Raw genomic sequence first — 19,201 nt, forward strand, 5'->3', positions numbered from 1 at the left:
AGGATATTTATGCATCTCCAGATGCAACCCATCCTTCTAAAACAGGTCACACCTGCCCCGGAAGAGCTCCCAGTGGTCCAGATAACTGAAACCCTCCCTCCTACACCAGCTGTTTAGCCACGTGTTTAGTTGCTCCATCTTCCTAATACTAGCCTCACTGGCACGTGGCACAGGATTACAACCCTTGAGGCCCTGTCTTTAACTTTCTGCCTAGCTCCCTGAACTCCAGCTGCAGGACCTCATTCCCCCTTCCTGCCTATGTCATTAGTACCAATATGTACTATGACCTCTGCCTGTTTGCTCCCTTCAGGATGCCCGCTACCCGTTCTGAGACATCCTGGACCCTGGCACCAGGAAAGCAACATACCATCCTGGAGTCTCTTTCACGTCCACAGAAACGCCTATCTATGCCCCTGACTATAGAGTCCCCTATGACTATTGGTATTCTGCGCTTTGACCCTCCCTGCTGAACAACAAAGCCAGCCGTGGTGTCACTGCTCTGGCTGCTGCTGTTTTCCCCTGATAGGCTATTCCCCCTGACAGTATCCAAAGGGGTATACCTGTTCGAGAGGGGGACAACCACAGAGGATTCCTGCACTGACTGCCTGCCCCTTCTGGTGGTCACCCATCTCTCTGCCTGCACCTTTGGTGTGACCACATCTATATAACTGCTGTCTATGATGCTTTCCGCCACCTGCATGCTCCTAAGTGCATCCAACTGCTGCTCCAACCGAACCATGCGGTCTTTGAGGAGCCCCAGTTGGGTGCACTTTCTGCAGATGAAGCAATCCGGGATGCTGGAAGCCTCCTGGACCTGCCACATCTCTCAGTCAGAGCACTGCACCCCTCTAATTGACATTGCGTTAACTAATTAGTAAATTTTAAATTAAATTATTTTAGTGTTGGGGCCCTTGCTGTTTATGGTTTATGTAAATGATTTAGACATGAACCTTTAGGAAGGTTGATCAATAAGTTCATGAGTGATACGAAAATTGGTGCGGCGGTAAATAGTGAGGAGGATAACCTTAGATTACAGGAAGATATTGACGGATTGGTCAGATGGACTTATCAGTGGCAAATGGAATCCGGATAAGTATGTGTTAGTGCATTTGGGCAAACCAGGCAAGGCTATACTTGATATAAACTGCAGGACCCTGGGAAGCACTAAGGATCAGAGGGACCTTGGTGTGCATGTACATTGGTCCCTTAAGGTAGAAGGGCAGGTACATTCAGTGATTGAAAAGGCATGTGGTATGCTTGCCTTTATTAGCTAAGGCATAGAGTTTATGAGCAGGGAGGTTATGCTGGAACTGTATAAAAAGTTGGTTAGGCCACAGCTAGAGTATTGTGTGCAGTTCTGGAATCCACATTATAGGAGGGGTGCGATGGCACTGGAAAGGGTGCAGAGGTGATTTACCAGGATATTGCCTGGGCTGAAGAGTTTTAGCTATGAAGTGAGATTGGATTGACTGGGGTTTTTCTTGGAGTAGTGGAGACTGAGGGGGGACATGAGGGGCAGTGATGGAATAGACAGGAAGAAACTTCTCCCCTTGGAAGAATCAATGACCAGGGGCATAGATTTATGATAAGGGGCAGGAGTTTCAAGGGGATGCGAGGACAAACTTTTTCACTGAGAGGGAGGTGGGAGTTTGGAATTCACTGCCTAAAAGGTGGTGGAGGCAGAAATCCTCATAAGATTTAAGAAATATTGTGACTTCCAGTGATAGGGATGTGCTGAATGAACGTACGAAAGGTGACTGTCCTCCTAAGAATTCAAAATTAGGCACTTTTAGTCAAAAATAGCCCGCCAGAAGCGGAAAAAAAGCATCCTCTCACCCTCTCCAATCGAAATACAAAGAATGAGGCCGAACAATAGCTCCAGAGGCCAAAAAGAGGCAAAAAGCAACAGAAGCCAGGAGAAGTGAGCGAACGGGATGGTGGACCCACAAAGCGAAGAAACTCCGACCACACCCGAAAGAGAGGGACTAACAAGCCGGAAGGCGATGGAAGAGGTTTCTCATCAGGGAGCTCAAGGAGGACATCAAGGTCGACATACAGGCGGCGGTCACAGTAGAACTGGCCGTCATGCAGGTGACCCTGGACAAGGCAACGAGAGGCCCGGGCAACACCATTAAAGAGCTGGAAAAGGCCTGAACAAACCAGAGCAACCAGATCGTCACCTTGGAGATGGGGATGGCGAGATTGGTGGCGACACAGGGGAACCTAAAAGGGAAGATACAACACCAGGAGAACCAGTTGTGGCGGCAAAATCTGAGGGTAGTAGGCCTGCCAGAGGAAACCGAAGGCAGGAATCCTACAGACTACGTGGCCCAGATGCTGGGAAACCTGGTGGGGAGGAACAGCTTCCCAACCCCCAGAGATAGACAGCCCACAGGTCACTCCGGCCGAAACCCAGGACCAGGGAACAGGTGAGGGCAATAATTGCCAAGATGTACGGTATCAGGACCGGGAAAGTATCCTACACTGGGCCAGGCAGACAAAGGAGATTGGGGCACAGTTTAACAGAGTTAAGGTGGCCCTGTTCAAAAGTAGGGTGAAGTTTGGGAAGCTGAACCCAGCCATGGTTCAGCTTTCTGTCTGAAAGCGCCTCCCCATGACTTGGACGTGGCGCCGTAATGGGCCCACATCGGTGGCTGTCGGAAGTTCCTTCCGGAAGAGAACCTTCTCCAGAGCCCATGGATGTAGAGCCTGGTAAGCGCAGGACTTGTGGATGCCGACCCCAGCGCAGATGCTGGTCGTGGCCACTTCAAGAGGGCCATCTGCTCCTGCAGGATCTGGGGCCAACCCAGGGCCTGTACTTTCCATGTAGATGAACTCGAGGATGACGCACCCAAAGATGAGGGCATGGAGGATGACTGCCTTGCAACTGTGGTGCATGGCAGCCCCCGAGTGGCCCCCATTATGATATGGGTAAATGGTCACCACTTGAAATGGAGTTGGACACCAGTGCAGAAGTCTCTGTGATTGGACAGAAGATGTTTGATAGCATCAAGCGGGGTATACATACCCTTGCGTCGACTGATACATAGGACAGGTTGGCCACATATATGGGGGAGCCATTAGACATTGCTGGGGTTACAATGACTCCTGTCGCTGCCGGGACTACAATGATTCCTGTCGCTTACGGATGCCAGTCGGGGAGCCTCCTGCTCATCGTGGTGCGAGGCCACAGACCCAGCCTGTTGGATCGGGACTGGTTGTGCCATTTGCTGCTACAATGGCAGCACATTCCTCAAATAGGCTCTGGTGGTTTGACTGAGGGCACTAGGAAGATATCCAGATTTGTTTCAGCCTGTTCCTATCCAAGGTTCGGCACTTGGTTTGATATGGTGTGCAGCAGAGACAGTTCCTAGGCAATTTGCGCGCATTTTCCTCCAAGCTGTCCAAATTCAGTGTCGAAGATGGTATCTTGTTGTGGGACACGTGTGGTTGTCCCAGAAAAGGGCAGGAAATAATCCTAGAGGACCTCCACAATGGCCATCCGGGTGTGACCAAAATGAAAATGTTGGCGCGGTGCAGACTTGTGTCTGGTGGTCAGGCCTCGATTTCGACATTGAGAAGATGGCCCAATGCTACTCCATCAGACGTTTCCGCCAGCCACACCCCTGCATCTCTGGGAATGGCCAGGCCGATGTTGGACGCGAATACATGCTGATTTTGGTGGCCCTTTTCAAGGATCCATGTTCCTCCTATTGATTGATGCCCTTTCACTGTGGCTCAAGGTACATTGGATGGCAGGAACGACGTCCCGTGCAACCATAAGTGAAGATGCATTATTTTTTTTAGCATGCATGGCCTCCCCGAGGTGCTTGTCACTGACAACGGCATTTCTTTCGTAAGTGAGGAGTTTGCAGGTTTCATGAAGATGAACAGTATCCGGCTTATTTGCACTGCCCCGTACCACCCGGCTTTCAATGAGTTGGCGGAGTGCCCAGTGCAAACATTAAAGCGAGGCCTCAGGAAACAATCTTTCCTCTCATGAGTGAGGAGTTTGCGGGTTTCATGAAGATGAACGGTATACGGCTCATTTGCACCGCCCCATACCACCCGGCTTTTAATGAGTTGGCGGAGCACCCAGCGCAAACATTGAAGCAGGGCCTCTGGAAACAGTCTTCCAGGTCCATGGACACTAGACTGGCTCATTTTTGTTTTGTTATACGACCACTATGCATTGGGTGACTGGGGTAGCTCCCATGGAACTACTAATGGGCCGCAGTTCGTACCAGCCTCAACATGGTTTTCCGGACATTGGCGCGAAGGTGCGCAGAAATCAGGAACGGCAGAGGCATTGCCCTTCTCTACACCACCCAGTCCGGCAGTTTTCACCCGGGGACCTGGTGTTTGTTTGCAATTTTGCCATTGGCGCTCGGTGGGTCTCTGGCATTATCTTTCGTCTAACGGTGCCAATCTCTTACCAGGTGGAAGCCTAGGGCTGTGTTCAACGTAAGCATTTGGACCACATTAGATCCAGGAGGCCACCTCTTCCGTAGATTCCTCTCCCTGGAAATTGCTTTTCCAGCTACAGTAGCTACAGGATCCAGATACAGTGGATGCTTATTCTCGAGAGCTCTCGTGGCCTGCTCAGGTCGCTACAGAATCCCACGAAAATAGGGATGCAAAGATGATGGAGGCTCTTGACTCCCAAGATGGACATGCGGGACACCTCTGAGGGCGAGGCCTCTGTTCCACAGCCCACGAACGTGCAGCCGTACAACGTTTGTCTCGGAAGCATTCTTCGTCTTGCCATTATACGCTGTCTGATCTGGCTCCTCACGTGCATGACGCCTAGCCTGATGCCAAGAGTCCAATGCCCTTTTCGCCCAGGGTCTTTGGCGGATGCCTTGGTCTTTTGGGGGCGGGGGGTGTTATAACCTGCCCGGATCGTATTGGCTGGAGACAATTGGTTGCCCCAAGTTACTTGGGAAGTATTATGAACTCCACCAATAGAGCTGGCCATTTTGGTACCAGCTAGAGAGGGAACTAGAAGTAAAGTACTGGCTCTGTGTACATATTGTTGTGAACAAAGTTAATTTCTGCTTGACTGCAGAAATTTGTGCTGGATTCTTTGTGGCCCTCAGAAAACCCGCAGTCTTCGCTTCTATTCGCCACTGACGATTATCCTCAGAATGAGGATCCAGTCAGGTGTGTGTGCGTGCGTGATCCCGATGTATGGCATCTCAAGTCCACTTCTTTGCGTGCACGAGCCAATATGCTTACTTCAGGGCATAACAGGCCTCAACTTGAGAAAGGATCTGAACCTTCAAGCACCGGGTCCCATGGGAGTAGGCTTCTTCATTGTGAAGGATGTTGTGGTCGGTGAAGCCAGAGACCTGATTATATTTGATGCCATCCCCTCCTAATAGGCACTGAATTTTTTGAGCAGAGGTGGAGATGGTTGACGGCTTCAAATTCCGAGGCGTAGACATCACAAAAAATCTGTCCTGGTCCACCCACGTCTATGCAACCATCAAGAAAGCACCACAGACCTTTATTTCCTCTGGACGCTAAGGAAATTCGGCATGTCCACACTGACTCTTACCAACTTTTAAAGATGCACCATAGAAAGCATCCTATCTGGCTGCATCACAGCCTGGTATGGCAACTGCTCGGCCCAAGACCACAAGAAACTTAAGAGAGTCGTGAACACAGCCCAGTCCATCACACAAACCTGCCTCCCATCCACTGACTCCATCTACACCTCCCGCTGCCTGGAGAAGGCGGGCAGTATAATCAAAGACCCCTCCCACCCGGCTTACTCACTCTTCCAACTTCTTTCATCGGGCAGGAGATACAAAAGTCTGAGAACACGCACAAACAGATTCAAAACAGCTTCTCCCCTGCTGTTACCAGACTCCTAAACGACCCTCTTATGGACTGATCTGATTAATAAGAGACTCCTGTAGTCTTCACCCGATGCCGGTGTCTATGTATTTACATTGTGTCCCTTGTGTTGCCCTGTTATGTAATTTCTTTTTCTTTTCGTTTCATGTACTAAATGATCTGTTTGAGCTGCTCACAGGAAAAATACTTTTCACTGTACCTCAGTACAGTTGACAATAAATAAATCCAATCAAATGCAGAGAGTATTTTGAAATGAATGTCTGTAAAGGATTCCCTGCCATTTCCTTTCATTGGATTAAATGGATGGAACAACAGACAAGTTCCTTTGCTGCGGAGTATTCCCACTTGTTCCATCTTCTGAAATTGACCATACCTCGGGAATCCAGTAAATGTGGACAAAATACAAACAAAAACGTCAAAACATCTGATCATCTTCTATTACAGGGGTTTTCAAACTCAGGGTCGCGACCCACAGGTGGGTCATGGACAGGTTTTGTGATAGGGGGGCATGGCGTTTTCGATCGCGGGAGGGACGGCCAACGACAGCGACTGGATTTTAAAACTACCAGCTGCAATGGACGTTTGAGATTGCCGGCCATCCCGCGCATGCGTGCAGGATCAAGCAGTGCGCAGGCCTGGAGCACAGCGTGGTGGACCACCTCCTCTGGATGCCATCACGCTGTGTCCAGGGCCAGTTTTGTTTAGCAAATGACTGAGTCCTCCCACCGGAAGAGGTAACAGAGAGCAGGTCACACGCCCTGTATGATGAGAGATTCCTCCATTTTGCAGCTGCCAGCAGTGCTGGTGTGAACTCCAGGGCCTCTGGTTGTTAACCTATGAAGAAGAAGCTGAAAAAAGGAACAAAGCAGCATAAAGATGATTACTTGAGGTGTGGGTTATTAATTGTGCCACTGCAAATCAGGATTCAACGTTCATGTATAATATATGCAAGGAAGCACTGGCAAATGAAAGTTTAAAACCCTCAAAACTTCAAACACATTTGAAAACTATACATGGCGTGTTCGAGAACAAACCTCTTCTTTTAAACGGATACAGTGAGATCTTGTATCAGCTGAAGTAATTATCAGAAATGTAACATTGAATAACAAAGCAAGTGAGATCGTGAGGACCAAGCAGGCTCATCTGTCCCATTAAAGGTAAGTGAAAATGGAGGATCATGGAGGTCAGCCGGCGTGGGTCCCGAAGGATGGCCGGTTGTTAAAAATAGATCCCGGACAAAAAAATTTGAAAAACACTGTTCTATTAGACGCAAACAAATATGTAATGACAAGACTATTGCACATGGCATCCAGTAAGAGAAGGCCTTTTTGAAGTAATGTTTGGAGCTGGTATTCTAGCAGATGTTCCTGTTTTGCCATCGAAGGCCTCGGAGGACAGCTCATGAGAAGCCGAGAATAGGAGCTTCCACCAAAGCTGCATAGGCTGGTCATACTGACTCCTTTGTGAGATTGCTCCTGAAGAGTCACTGGTACTTGACAAGACACTCCAGGGTAGTCAGTAGTGTGATAATGCTGGTGAAACTTAATGCATGGCTTGGCAAGATCATGTTTTGCCCTTGAGAAGATGGTAGTGAAATTTCCTCTTGTAGCACTGGAGTCTGTGTGTGTGTGTGTTTGTGTGTGGGTGTTTGTGTGTTTGTGTGTTTGTGTGTGTGTGTGTGTACTCCCACAGTGTTAGATAGCAAGTTCCAGGATTTTCACCCAGTGACAGTGAAGGGACGACAATTTATTTCCCCATCCGGATGGTGGATGGTTCAACCAATACTGACATGAACAGATAACATCTTTGTCAGATCTATTAATGAGGCTGAGTTCAAATAGGTTACTCCCTTTTAGCTCACTCACCACCTGCTGTAGGCCCAGTCTGGCAAGTATGCCCTTCAGAAATCAGCCAGCATGATCAGTAATAGTACTAACAAGCCACTCTTGGTGATGGACTTGATGACAGATTGAAGTCTCCACCTGGAGCACATTCTGTGCCCTTGTTACTCTTTGTTGGCTTCAAGACCAAAAGCAGAGTGTAAGTAAAGCGTAGTTATTCATATAGTCGCTTAGAAGTACAGAATGAGTATTGCTGAAAAAAGCGACAGGCTGCGAAAAATTTTAATCTTGCACTCAAACTTAAGAATGCAAATTTCAAAGGGAGCAACAATTTATTCTGCAGAAGAAAAAGATGCTGGTTTGTCAAGATGTTACCCTGAAAAATTACACGGGAACTATTGTCTGTGCGGAGTCTGTATGTTCTCCCTGTAATGATGTGAATATGTGTATATAACTAAAGGGTTAATTTGAGCATCGAGCTGTAACACTACCACTAGAGGGCACCACAAGATCCACCTATAAGTATCACCTCCCAGAGGATCTTGGTCTCTTTCAACACAGGAGTGTTTAGTAAGCAGTTGTGTATTTAGATAGCTCTCAATATGGTTAGTATGTATAGTTGTGAATCATTTAATACAATTTCCTTAAGTTGAAGACTCGTGGTTTCTTCAGGATCACACCATCAGACCATCTGCATTAACAGCAACTAGTAACGATACATATTACTAGACCCAGGAACATAACACTCCCTGTGTCTGCGTGGTTTCTTCTGGGTGCTCCCGTTTCCTCCCTCAAGTCCGGAAAGACGTGATGTTAGGTAGTTTGGACATTCTGAATTCTCCCTCCTTGTACCCGAACAGGTGGCGACTAGGGGCTTTTCACAGTCACTTCATTGCAGTGTTAATGCAACCCTACGTGTGACAATAAAGATTATTATGATTATTATTATGCCCCGTCCTTTTGTTTAATTCAAAAAAGGCACAATATCTGGACATGTTCAGTTTGCCTGTGGAGGACAGGTTCTTGCTTATTATTATATGTAGCTTCTAGCATTGCAAGCCTAACTGATTAATCTTAAATTGGTTCTAAGAATTATTCTTAGCAAACTATGATTATTAATCAAGTATTGTCCAATCGTGGAAACATACTGAAGGCTAGACATGATGCTCTGCGTTTTGCAAGCAGAGGCTAGTTGTGGATGTTCAAGTACACTGTCTATTGTGAACAGCCGAAGAGATATGCTTTTTGATATGATCCGCCAGTCATTGGGGCTTGCGGTCTCTGTACCTGGCATCAGACTGGCACTAAAATTCCTCTACCACGTTACTTACTTATGTGGTCTTCTGGGCTTGAAGGCAGCATACTGTGCAAAATACCACTTGTGTTGCAACTACAAAGTGGCAGAGTGAAACGGCTAGCATCACTTGTTGCTCAATTTCTTTGGGATACCTTACCCTTCCAAGGTAATTTGTAAGTGGGGCCTGAGCCATTTGTTCACTCGATGCTGAATTGGGGTGCATCAAAGCTGTCCAACGGTCTGATAGCCACCCCGATCCACCCATTACTCACTATGTGTAGCATATATGCATGGGCCAATAAGGCTGCCACTTTCAGATCTGAAAAGTGTCGTGTCTACCTCAAATTACCCAAGAAGAGTGTAAAGCATCTCAAAAATTTGAGCAGCGGGTGAAGCTAACTATTTCAAGCTGCGACTATGCAGTGGCAATGTGTTACTTTCCACTAACAGGGCATTGCCGTCAATTCGAAGAGATATTCTGTCCAGAACACAAACAAGTAATGTGGTGTATGAATTTCTGTGCCAGTCGAAGCCGGGTATATAGGCTGTATGTTCCAACCTTTAATGAATTGTATCAAGCAGCACGTCTCTCTGGCTATTCATCAACTGATTAATGAACAGAAAATACTGGGTCAATCAACATTTACCAGGCTCCGTCACGAGAGAGTGCAGAGGAGATTTACTACGATGACGCCAGGCATGAGAGAATGCAGTTGATATGCAGGGTCTGAAGAAGTTGGAATTCTTCTTAAAGCAAGGAAGTCTAAGGCGAAAATTAATAGAGATGTTCAAGTAAAATGTGGTTTTGTTAAGGAAGAAACTTTCCAGCGGTAGAAGGGTTGATAACCAGAGAGAAATGAATGTGAGATAATCAGTAAGAAAAAAAGGCAGAGGGGGAAATGAGAGTTTTGTTTTCCATAGAATGTTCTGAAAGGGCACTGGAGCAGATTCAATAATAATTTTTAAAAGCGGATATGAATACAGATTTGAAAAAGAAATCTTTGCAGAGCTTTATGGAAGAAGCAGGTGGGAGTTGGGCCGATTGGAAATATCTTTTGAAGAGCCAGCACAGGCATAGCGGGCTGAATGCATTCTGTATTTCAACAAATACGTAAAGAAATTTCACCCAACTTCTTCCCACCCTCTATGGTTTTAAATTGACCTTTTATCACTAACTCTCCAAACGGAGCAATTAGTCCTCTAGTCCCTCTGAACTAAACCTTTTATAATTTAAAAGAAAGTTGCATCTTAGCTCACATCTCGGCCTTCACTGCTTGAGCGGAAATAGTCCTGATGTCTCAACTGTCTCCTCATCGGTACAGTTTCTAATCCTTAAAGTTGCCCTGTTTGATTTCTTTTTATTTAATTCTATTTATCATTTATCTAATTCTCTTCACCTTTCATATTAACTCTTGTTTGAGCACTAAGGATTGTAGTCTGTCCAGACATCGAGCTTATCTACAACATGTGATATGACAGTCATATTTATGGAATCAAAAATAAAAATTATACACGGGAATGGGTTTGAGGGTTGAGGTTTTGCCTTGTGAAAATTCAAGAGATAACAAATGATTTTTGTTAAGTGGATTTGGTTACTCATCAGAAAACTGAGAAGGTGACTGTGCCGTGGATTAAAATTCCATAAATTATTGATCTACATTTAATGACTGACCTGTATTTATTAATTATGGTTCCGTTCTTTTAATTTAGCTTGCATCTTTCAGCTCCCCTTGTGATGCTGCCTATTTAATATCTGAACAATAATCAAAAATGGAAACTGAAATGGACAAATTACGTGTCTGTAACTGATTTCTAGAACAGTTTATTAATATAGAGAGATAATATTGATAACTACTCCATGTTTTAAATATGCTGGGTTTACCGTTGCAGCAAAACTTACTGAAGTTGGCAGATTTTGGTTCCTGTAGGAGTGTCTTCTCAAAGCAGCCATACACTGAATATATTTCCACTCGATGGTATCGAGCCCCAGAGTGCCTTCTTACAGATGGGTACTACAGTTTCAAAATGGACATCTGGAGCACAGGCTGTGTTTTTTATGAAATTACAAGGTGAAGTTCGAACTCTACTGTCGTACAAACATTATTTGGTGTTATTGAAAAAAATCTATGTCGTTGAGCTATTTATTTGACAGCTCAAGGTTTAAACAATCTAATTTGTGCACCTATTTAACTTGATATTAACATTTCCTCAAAAAATATAAACTACAGTGCCACCTACAGGTCGTTGCAACATGTAGATATGCTGGTTTGCTCTTGGGATATGCAATTGTTAACATTACAAAAATAATTTAAAAGATTTGAACTTATATAATGTTCGAGATGTTTCAGATTTATTCCCTAAATTTGTAGCTTCCTCCAACCATGTAAACTATTCCCTCCAAACTGCTTATTCCTTTGACTGACCTTTTGCGCACTCCCACCTTTCTTTTTGACCCACCATTCATTGCAATGTCTTCAGTTGTCTGAGCTCAATGCTCTCCCTAAACCCCTCCATGTCTTCCTTTTAAAACCCTCCTTGAAACCAACCACTTTATCAATTGGTCACTCTAATATCTTTTTCTTTGGCTTAGCATCCATTTTTTGTCTAATTTGAGGCTCTCCTGAAGCACTTTAACACTAGTTGTTGTCAGAAGCCGCTACATTTGGTCACAAGATCAAAACATAATTACACACTTCTGGAAGCACTGCTATTAGTGAGAATTTTGTATTAAAAACCTTATTAAGTTAAATGTAGCTTCTAAATGATTCAAATTCAGATCGGTGGAGATGAAAAATGTTCGTTAGAATTTAGATGAAGAACCTGAATCAGAGTCCTTTTGACAATGAAAGTTAGTTTAGCGATTCCAACGAAGGTTCGCAAATGTTTTAGCAAAGTTTACACCCAATAATCAATTCCATCATTTGGCTTGGGATTGATGTAAAATGAATGAGTGTGGCATTGCCTATGATTGACTTATTGCACTTTTTAAGGTTGGTCATCATATTAGCATGTTTTGAAACTGCTGGTGCTTTTTGTATCCAATGTCGGCCTCATAATGTCTCAGGAAATTTGTGTTTCTTAGCACTCTTTTATAAATAGCTTCTATCCCAGGGGATTAATTGGTCTTCAGACATTTAAACCTACTTTGGACTTTTTTGATATAAAGTCAATTTGTTTAGCCTACGCTGTCTCTGTTTGGCAGGGGCACCCTTGTGAATACTTAGAGAAAGTAATTATTCAATGTTAACTGTTAAATGCCCTCTGTTTTAAGGCTCATTTGTTCAGGTTCTGTGAATATTGTTTACTCTTACGGCTTGTCTCTGCAGCCATGCTTTTTTCTAGGTATCTCTCTTCTCTGATCAGTTTGTCAACATATTTATGCATAGAATTATCAAATAATACAGAATAGAAGGAGGCCATTTGACTCATTATTCCTGTGCTAGCTTTTCAAAAGAATTATTCAATTCCTCCCGCTCCTTCATTCTTTACCCCATAGCCCTCCAATTTGTAAGTTGGGAGGTTTGGAGGCTGCGGTGGGCGTTCAAAGATTGGGGCGGTATTCAAAAATGGCATCCCAATCTCTTCCTGCACCGGCAAACTGAGCTTGTTATTGCAGGAAATGGGCGTAAGTGCGACCTCAGCGGGGCTTTCGTTGCTGAGGCTCGGAAAAGAAGCAGAGTCCCGTTTATGAGCGGAGTAGTTTTTGGTGCTGCAAGCGTCGGGGAAACACCCAGCTAAACGCACCCAAAACAGGATTTTGTTTCATTTCCATTAAATCGTGATTCTTGTTGCTTCATGTTCTTTTGCCAATTACCTTTAAATTTGTGTCCTGTGTTTACTAACTCTTCAGCTTTATCAAAATTCTTCAATATTTAATAACCTTTATCAAAGCTTCCTTTTATTGATCTTGCTTGTTTAGTTTGCACTTGCTGGTCTAGTTATATTGTTATCTTCTGCGTTCAACATTATGCATTTAAAGGTGTGCTATATGTCAGTGTTCTTCAAACGTTTTTTCCGGGGACCCATTTTTACCAACCAGCCAACCTTCGGAACCCAACCCAGCCGACCTTTGCGACTCACGCCGGCCGACCTGCGAACCCACCATTTTCTCTTACCTTGTTTGCTGCTGACGAAAATGGAGGAAATGGTTTTGGGTCCCTTTGGCCCTCATACACGCTCCTCCAATGGAACCTGTTGGATGAAGGTGAAGCCTTCCGGTGTCGGAAAGTATGGAGTCTCCATCGTCCAAAGTTCTGAATTTTTTTTCCTGTAAAGCTTTATCAAATAAACGCCCCCGGAACTTGTAAAAAAAAATGAGTAAAATAAATGAACAAAATGAATTTTAAAAAAAACCCCCCGACCTTGCAAAAAAAATCAAATTAATAAAATAAATGAAAAAAAATAAAAATTAAATGAATAAAATAAATGAATAAAAACCACTACAGAACTTGTAAAAAAGCTGCAACCGTTTAATTAAAAAAAGCGGTCGCATGGCGTGCACAATTTACGCATGCGCACTGATCATCATGCGCGCACGCGCAATGCTGCCGGATTTTTTTTGGACATGTTCCCGGCCGCTTGCAGCCGGTGTTATGAAAAGCCGGCTGCTGCGCGGGGATTTGTGTGATCGGGAGCGTCACGGACAATGGTTCCGCGACCCTCCCGACACCCGCCCGCTACCCACCCGCGGGTTACGCCCCCGACTTTGAAGAACACTGCTATATGTCCTCCATTGGAGTAATCTTTTTTTTAAAATTTAGAGTACCCAGTTATTTTTTCCAATTAAGGGGCAATTTAGCGTGGCCAATCCACCTATCCTGCACATCTTTTGGGTTGTGGGGGCGAAACCCACGCAGACACGGGGAGAATGTGCAAACTCCACACAGACAGTGACCCAGGGCCGGGACTCGAACCTGGGTCCTCAGCACCGTAGGCAGCAATGCTAACCACTGTGCCACCGTGCTGCCCCCATTGGAGTAATCTTGAACAACCCTCTGTGACAGTGTGGACATTGAATGGTAAATGAAGGGTTAACAATTCTATGTAAATACATCGAACCACCAGATGGTGATCAAGAGCAGTTATGTAGATCACGTGACACCCTTGATTCTGGAAGAAGGTGTTTAGGCATGAGAGAGAGCAGTCGTATGTTCAGGAGATCTGTAGATAAGAGTTATAGCATAGTTTATTTAGCAACCTTTGTACTTTTGGAAGACATTCTAATCTAGTTATAAGTAGTGTTAATAAATTAGCTTTGTAAATTAAGGGGCAGCACAATGGCATAGTGGTTAGCATTGCTGCCTCACGACGCCGAGGTTCCAGGTTCGATCCTGGCTCTGGGTCACTGTCCGTGTGGAGTTTGCACATTCTCCCCGTGTTTGCGTGTGTTTTACCCCACAGCCCAAAGATGTGCAGGGTAGGTGGATTGGTCACTCTAAATTGCCCCTGAATTAGAAAAAAATGAATTGGGTACTCTTAAATTTAAAAAAAAAAGCTTTGTTAATCAACATAGCTTGATCTTTGTTGAACACTACACATCAAAGCCATTCTTATCAGGCAAGCAGAGAACATCACATGGTACAGGTGAACTTCCTAAGATAAAATAGAAGGTTTAGTGAAAGAAAAAAAATCTCTGCAAAAGAAACTTACGAAGAAAGTAAAACTGTCCTACTGTGATAAAACTTTCCGATCTCAACGACCTCCTTGAAGCTAGTAACGTCGAAAAAACTGCCCAGTCAAAGCGAGATGGAAGGTTTGCAAACTCCACGGCAATTTCGACATCGGGTAAAGTTGATGTTAACTGGAAAAATTTCAAACAGCAGTTTGAATTTTTTTCTCTGCCGTAGACCTTGAAGTGGCCAGCGTCCAGCGAAAAATATTGTTGTTCCTAACAATGGCTGGACCACAAGCCTTAGAAATATTCAACTCATTCCGCTTTGAGAATGAGGATGCTAAATATATAGCAAAGTAATTGAAAGTTTCGACAAGCATTGCGAGCTTCAGAGAAATTAAACTTTTGACAGATATATTTCAGTCAAAGAGTCCAGACAGCAGGTGAAACACTTGACTGCTTTATTACAGATCTCGGGCTTCAAGCTCAGGCCTGTAATTTTTCCATTCTCCCTTCTGTGCAATCAGATAGTTTGTGGAGTTAAAAGCAAAAAAGCTGCTTGAGAGATCACTGAGACAATCAAAATTAACATTAGAAGATGCCATTAGCATATGTCGTCCACGCGAACTTGCAAAAAAAAAAAAATCAATATTCTGAAATGCTGGTCCGTGAAAGTGGCGCGAAAACGAACAACATGGCCGATGCCTTTGATTCTGTGGCGCACTTGATGAATAAGCGCGCTCCATACGCCGGCCAATTTGTGCATGACGTCACGAACATATTGATGGGCAAGCAATGTGGCCACGCCCACCAAGTGAAAAGATGCCCCACATTCAGTAAAACCTGTGCAAAGTGTCACAGACTTAATTACTTTGCTTCTCAGTGTAGAACGGAAACTACATTGCAACAGTTTAAGAAAACGGGTACAGTTCACAAGGAAAGATCTGTACAGGAAATAAGTTTAAAGAAACATGAAAATATAGCAAGTAGACCTGTACAAGATGAATTTGATCTAGAAGTCTTTTTTTTTTGTCGATATAGTTGAAAGTGTAGACAAAGTTTAACAGGCAATTTCTGATGCGGTCATTTTAAAACCAATCTCAATCGTTCACTATCATGATGATCGGATGATTCCATTGAAATTTAACGGCATCAATAATCCAATGACATTGGATACAGGTGCGAAAGCGGATCTCCATAATCAGACAGATGATAAGCCAGACGATCCTGTAAATTTATTTTGTTTATTTGGCATCAGTAACAAGCTGATAACCAATAGTATCCAATCTGAGCAGGACAACGGCGAGAGTGAAATTTCTCAAATGGACTGTGCAGAGGCTGAACGTGAAAGTGCAACAGCAGACAAATAAGTTGATAGCACATCAGTTGCGAACAGGAAACTAAAGACATCCTGGAGAAGTTGACTCGAGCTCAGAAGCATAAGACTACAATTGATGCATTCTTATCACTTTTTGTTGGAAACTTAAACTCTGAGAAGAATTCTGAGGAACTAAAGAAAGCGTTGAATAACTTCTTCACACAAAAGAAACTGCCAGTCACGGATATCAAAAGTGGGTCCAGAAGGAAATTTGGTTATGTAGACTTTGAAACCAAAGAACAACTAGAACACGCATTGCAGTTCAATGAAAACAGAGTGTTGGGACTTGCAGTAAAACATGACAAATCACGCAGTATGGATAGCAATGCAGATAGCAAACTTGAAGAAAACCCCCCATTCCAGATGACACAGGTAGATGTGTGTATGTGTAGACCGTACCAAATTCACGTATGACCATATCAAGTTCATGTATGATGGTCCTAAAGCCAGGAAGAAACGGAGAAGGAAAAAAGCGTCATTTTCAACAGGCTGAAAGAGTTGGTCCTTGCTCAAAGACCAGAAAAAAAAACTAGCTTTTCGGGCAAAGGAGACAAGAAATCAACACCACAAGCACAAGAGAAAGACCAATTCAGGCAACAAAGATGGTTCAGCATCAGAATCGACCTGATAGATTGAACTGATAACTTGCTGGTTATGTACCACATTTCCACAAACAACAATTGACACAGAGCTACTTATGGCAACTTCTACAGCATGACAGCGAGGTGGTGTTACTACAGCAAAGACAACAACAGCAGTTCACAACCATGATTGAGAAAGTCCACACATAAAATAAAGAAACCGGACAAACTCAATTTGTGAACATAGGAGTGGCATGTGGTGCAGTGGTTAGCACTAGGACTGTGACGCTGAGGACACTGGTTTGAATCAAGGCCCTGGGTCACTGTCCACGTGGAGTTTGCACATTCTCCCCATGTCTGCGTGGGTTTCGTCCTCACAACCCAAAGATGTGCAGGTTAGGTGGATTGGCCACGCTAAATTGCCCCTTAATTGATGGAAAAAAAATTGGGTATTCTAAATTTATAAATAAAAAAAAAATGTTGTCACTGTCCATGTGTGAAACGAGAACATTAAAAAAAGTCAACTTCTGAACTATAACCATAACAGTAACAATTCCACCATGAATAGTACATACATTGCTCCTATCATGTAAATATGTTTGTACAAGTCTCCAAACAGATTCAAATGAAGGGGGAATGTGACGATCTGGATATCGTATGGTAAATGAAGGGTTAATAATTCTATGTAAATACATCTAACCACCAGATGGTGATCAAGAGCAGTCACGTAGATCACATAACATCCTTGATTCTGGAAGAAGATGTTTAGGCGTGAGAGAGCAGTCGTATGTTCAGGAGATTTGTAGATAGTTATACCATAGTTTATTTTGCCACATTTGTACTTTAGCAAGACGTTCAAATCTAGTTATAAATAGTGTTAATAAATTAGCTTTATTAATCAACATAGCTTGATGTTCTTTGTTGAACACTACACATCAAAGCCATCCTTATCAAGAAAGCAGAGAACATCACACCCTCTACGAGTTGTTTCCTCATTTTCTGGAAGTTAACTCTTTTTAAAGTAATGCGAGGTCAGAAGTGAGGTTGTTTCCTGATGATTGCACAGTAATCCGATCCATTTACAACTTCTTGGATAATGAAGCCGTCCGTGTCTAGTTGCAGCAGGACCTAGGAAATATCCACGGTTGAATTGAAAACTGGCAAGTAATATTCACACTACAGAAGTGCAAGGCAATGATCATCTCAGCAAGAGAATCTAATCACCTTCTCTGGACATTCAATGGTATTATCATTGTTGTATCTCACATCATCAACATTCTGGGAATCAGGCACTGACCAGAAACTTAACTGGTTTAGCCAGATACATACTGTGGTTACCACAGCAGGTCAGAGACTGGATATTCTGTGCCGTGTGAATCACCTGCTGACTCCTCCAAGCTTTTCTAATAACTAGAAGGCACAAGGCAGGCGTGTGTGGAAATATTCTCCACTTGCCTGGATGAATGCAGTTCCAGTGACCCCAGGGGAATCTTGACACCATCCACGTCAAAGAATCCTGTTTGATTGTTACCCCACTTACTACCTTAAATATTCACTTCCCTCACCAGCACATTATTGCTGCAGTATGGAACATCTACAAAATGCCCTGCAGAAACTCACCAAGGCTGCTTCCACAGCAGCAGCTTCTCAACCTAAGGCTTCTTACATCTAGCTGGCTAACAGCAGTAAATGCATGGGAACAACACCATCTGCAATTTGTCCTCCAAGTCGCACACCATTCTGACTTCAAAATACATTGCAGTTCCTTCAGTGTGACTGGGTCAAAAACCTGGCACTTGCTACCTAATAGCATAGTGGGAGCATCTACGTAACACAGATGCAGTTCAAGAAGTCGGTCAGAAGCAGCTCGCGAACAGTTAGGAATGGGCAATAAATGCTGGCCTTGCCAGTGAAGCCTAAATTCCATGAATGATTAAAAATACATTTTAAAAGACTTGACTCTTGTTATTTGATATTTCTAAAACAGATTATGTTGATTTAATCATTCTTTGGTCGCTGTCCCTCGGTGTAATAAGACTTCAATTTTCTATATGTTGTTCAGATCATTTATGAATACCAGGTCAGTATGAACACTGCCTCTTGTGGCTTGTCTTATGGCACTGGGTCTTAAATCTGATGTGCATTATGCTAACCACCTTTGGCACTTAATAATTTGGATTCTCCGAGTTCATATTTGGTGATAAGTTACATTGAAATGCAGTGCTTGTTTTCGAGTAGGCAAAATTTATGATTCACAAATCTATTTAAACCTGTGTTAAAGTGCAATCTATAAGGCGTTTGACCGGGTAGAATGGGGGTACTCGATGGCAGTTCTGGAGCGGTTTGGGATTGCACCAAGATTTGTGAACTGGGTATAGCTATTATATAAGGAGCCGAAGGCGAGTGTCCGCACAAACAACATCAGCTCAAGATACTTTTCTCTCCACCGTGGGACGAGGCAGGGATGTCCCATGTGCCCCCTGCTGTTTGCACTTGCGATTGAGCCATTGGCCATCGCATTAAGAAGTTCGGGAGCATGGAAAGGAATAGTGCAGTGGCGGGGGGGGGGGGGGGGGGGGGGGGGTGGGGGGGGGGGGGTGGGGTGTAGAGCATAGGGTATCCTTATATGCC

The 19,201-nt window shown here is 44.0% G+C and overlaps 1 protein-coding gene across 14 annotated transcripts in view; it reads left to right on the plus strand.

Moving 5' to 3' along the window:
* Nucleotides 1-19,201, plus strand: part of LOC119952899 (MAPK/MAK/MRK overlapping kinase-like) — a 313,636-nt gene that overhangs the window by 112,447 nt on the left and 181,988 nt on the right. For all 14 annotated transcript variants that reach the window (XM_038776537.1, XM_038776527.1, XM_038776517.1 and 11 more), the window contains one exon: nucleotides 10,891-11,069. In XM_038776537.1, the coding sequence (XP_038632465.1) occupies nucleotides 10,891-11,069 (179 nt within the window). The remainder of the gene's footprint in view (nucleotides 1-10,890; nucleotides 11,070-19,201) is intronic.

This window comes from Scyliorhinus canicula, chromosome 2, assembly GCF_902713615.1.
Source record: "Scyliorhinus canicula chromosome 2, sScyCan1.1, whole genome shotgun sequence".
NCBI lineage: Eukaryota > Metazoa > Chordata > Chondrichthyes > Carcharhiniformes > Scyliorhinidae > Scyliorhinus > Scyliorhinus canicula.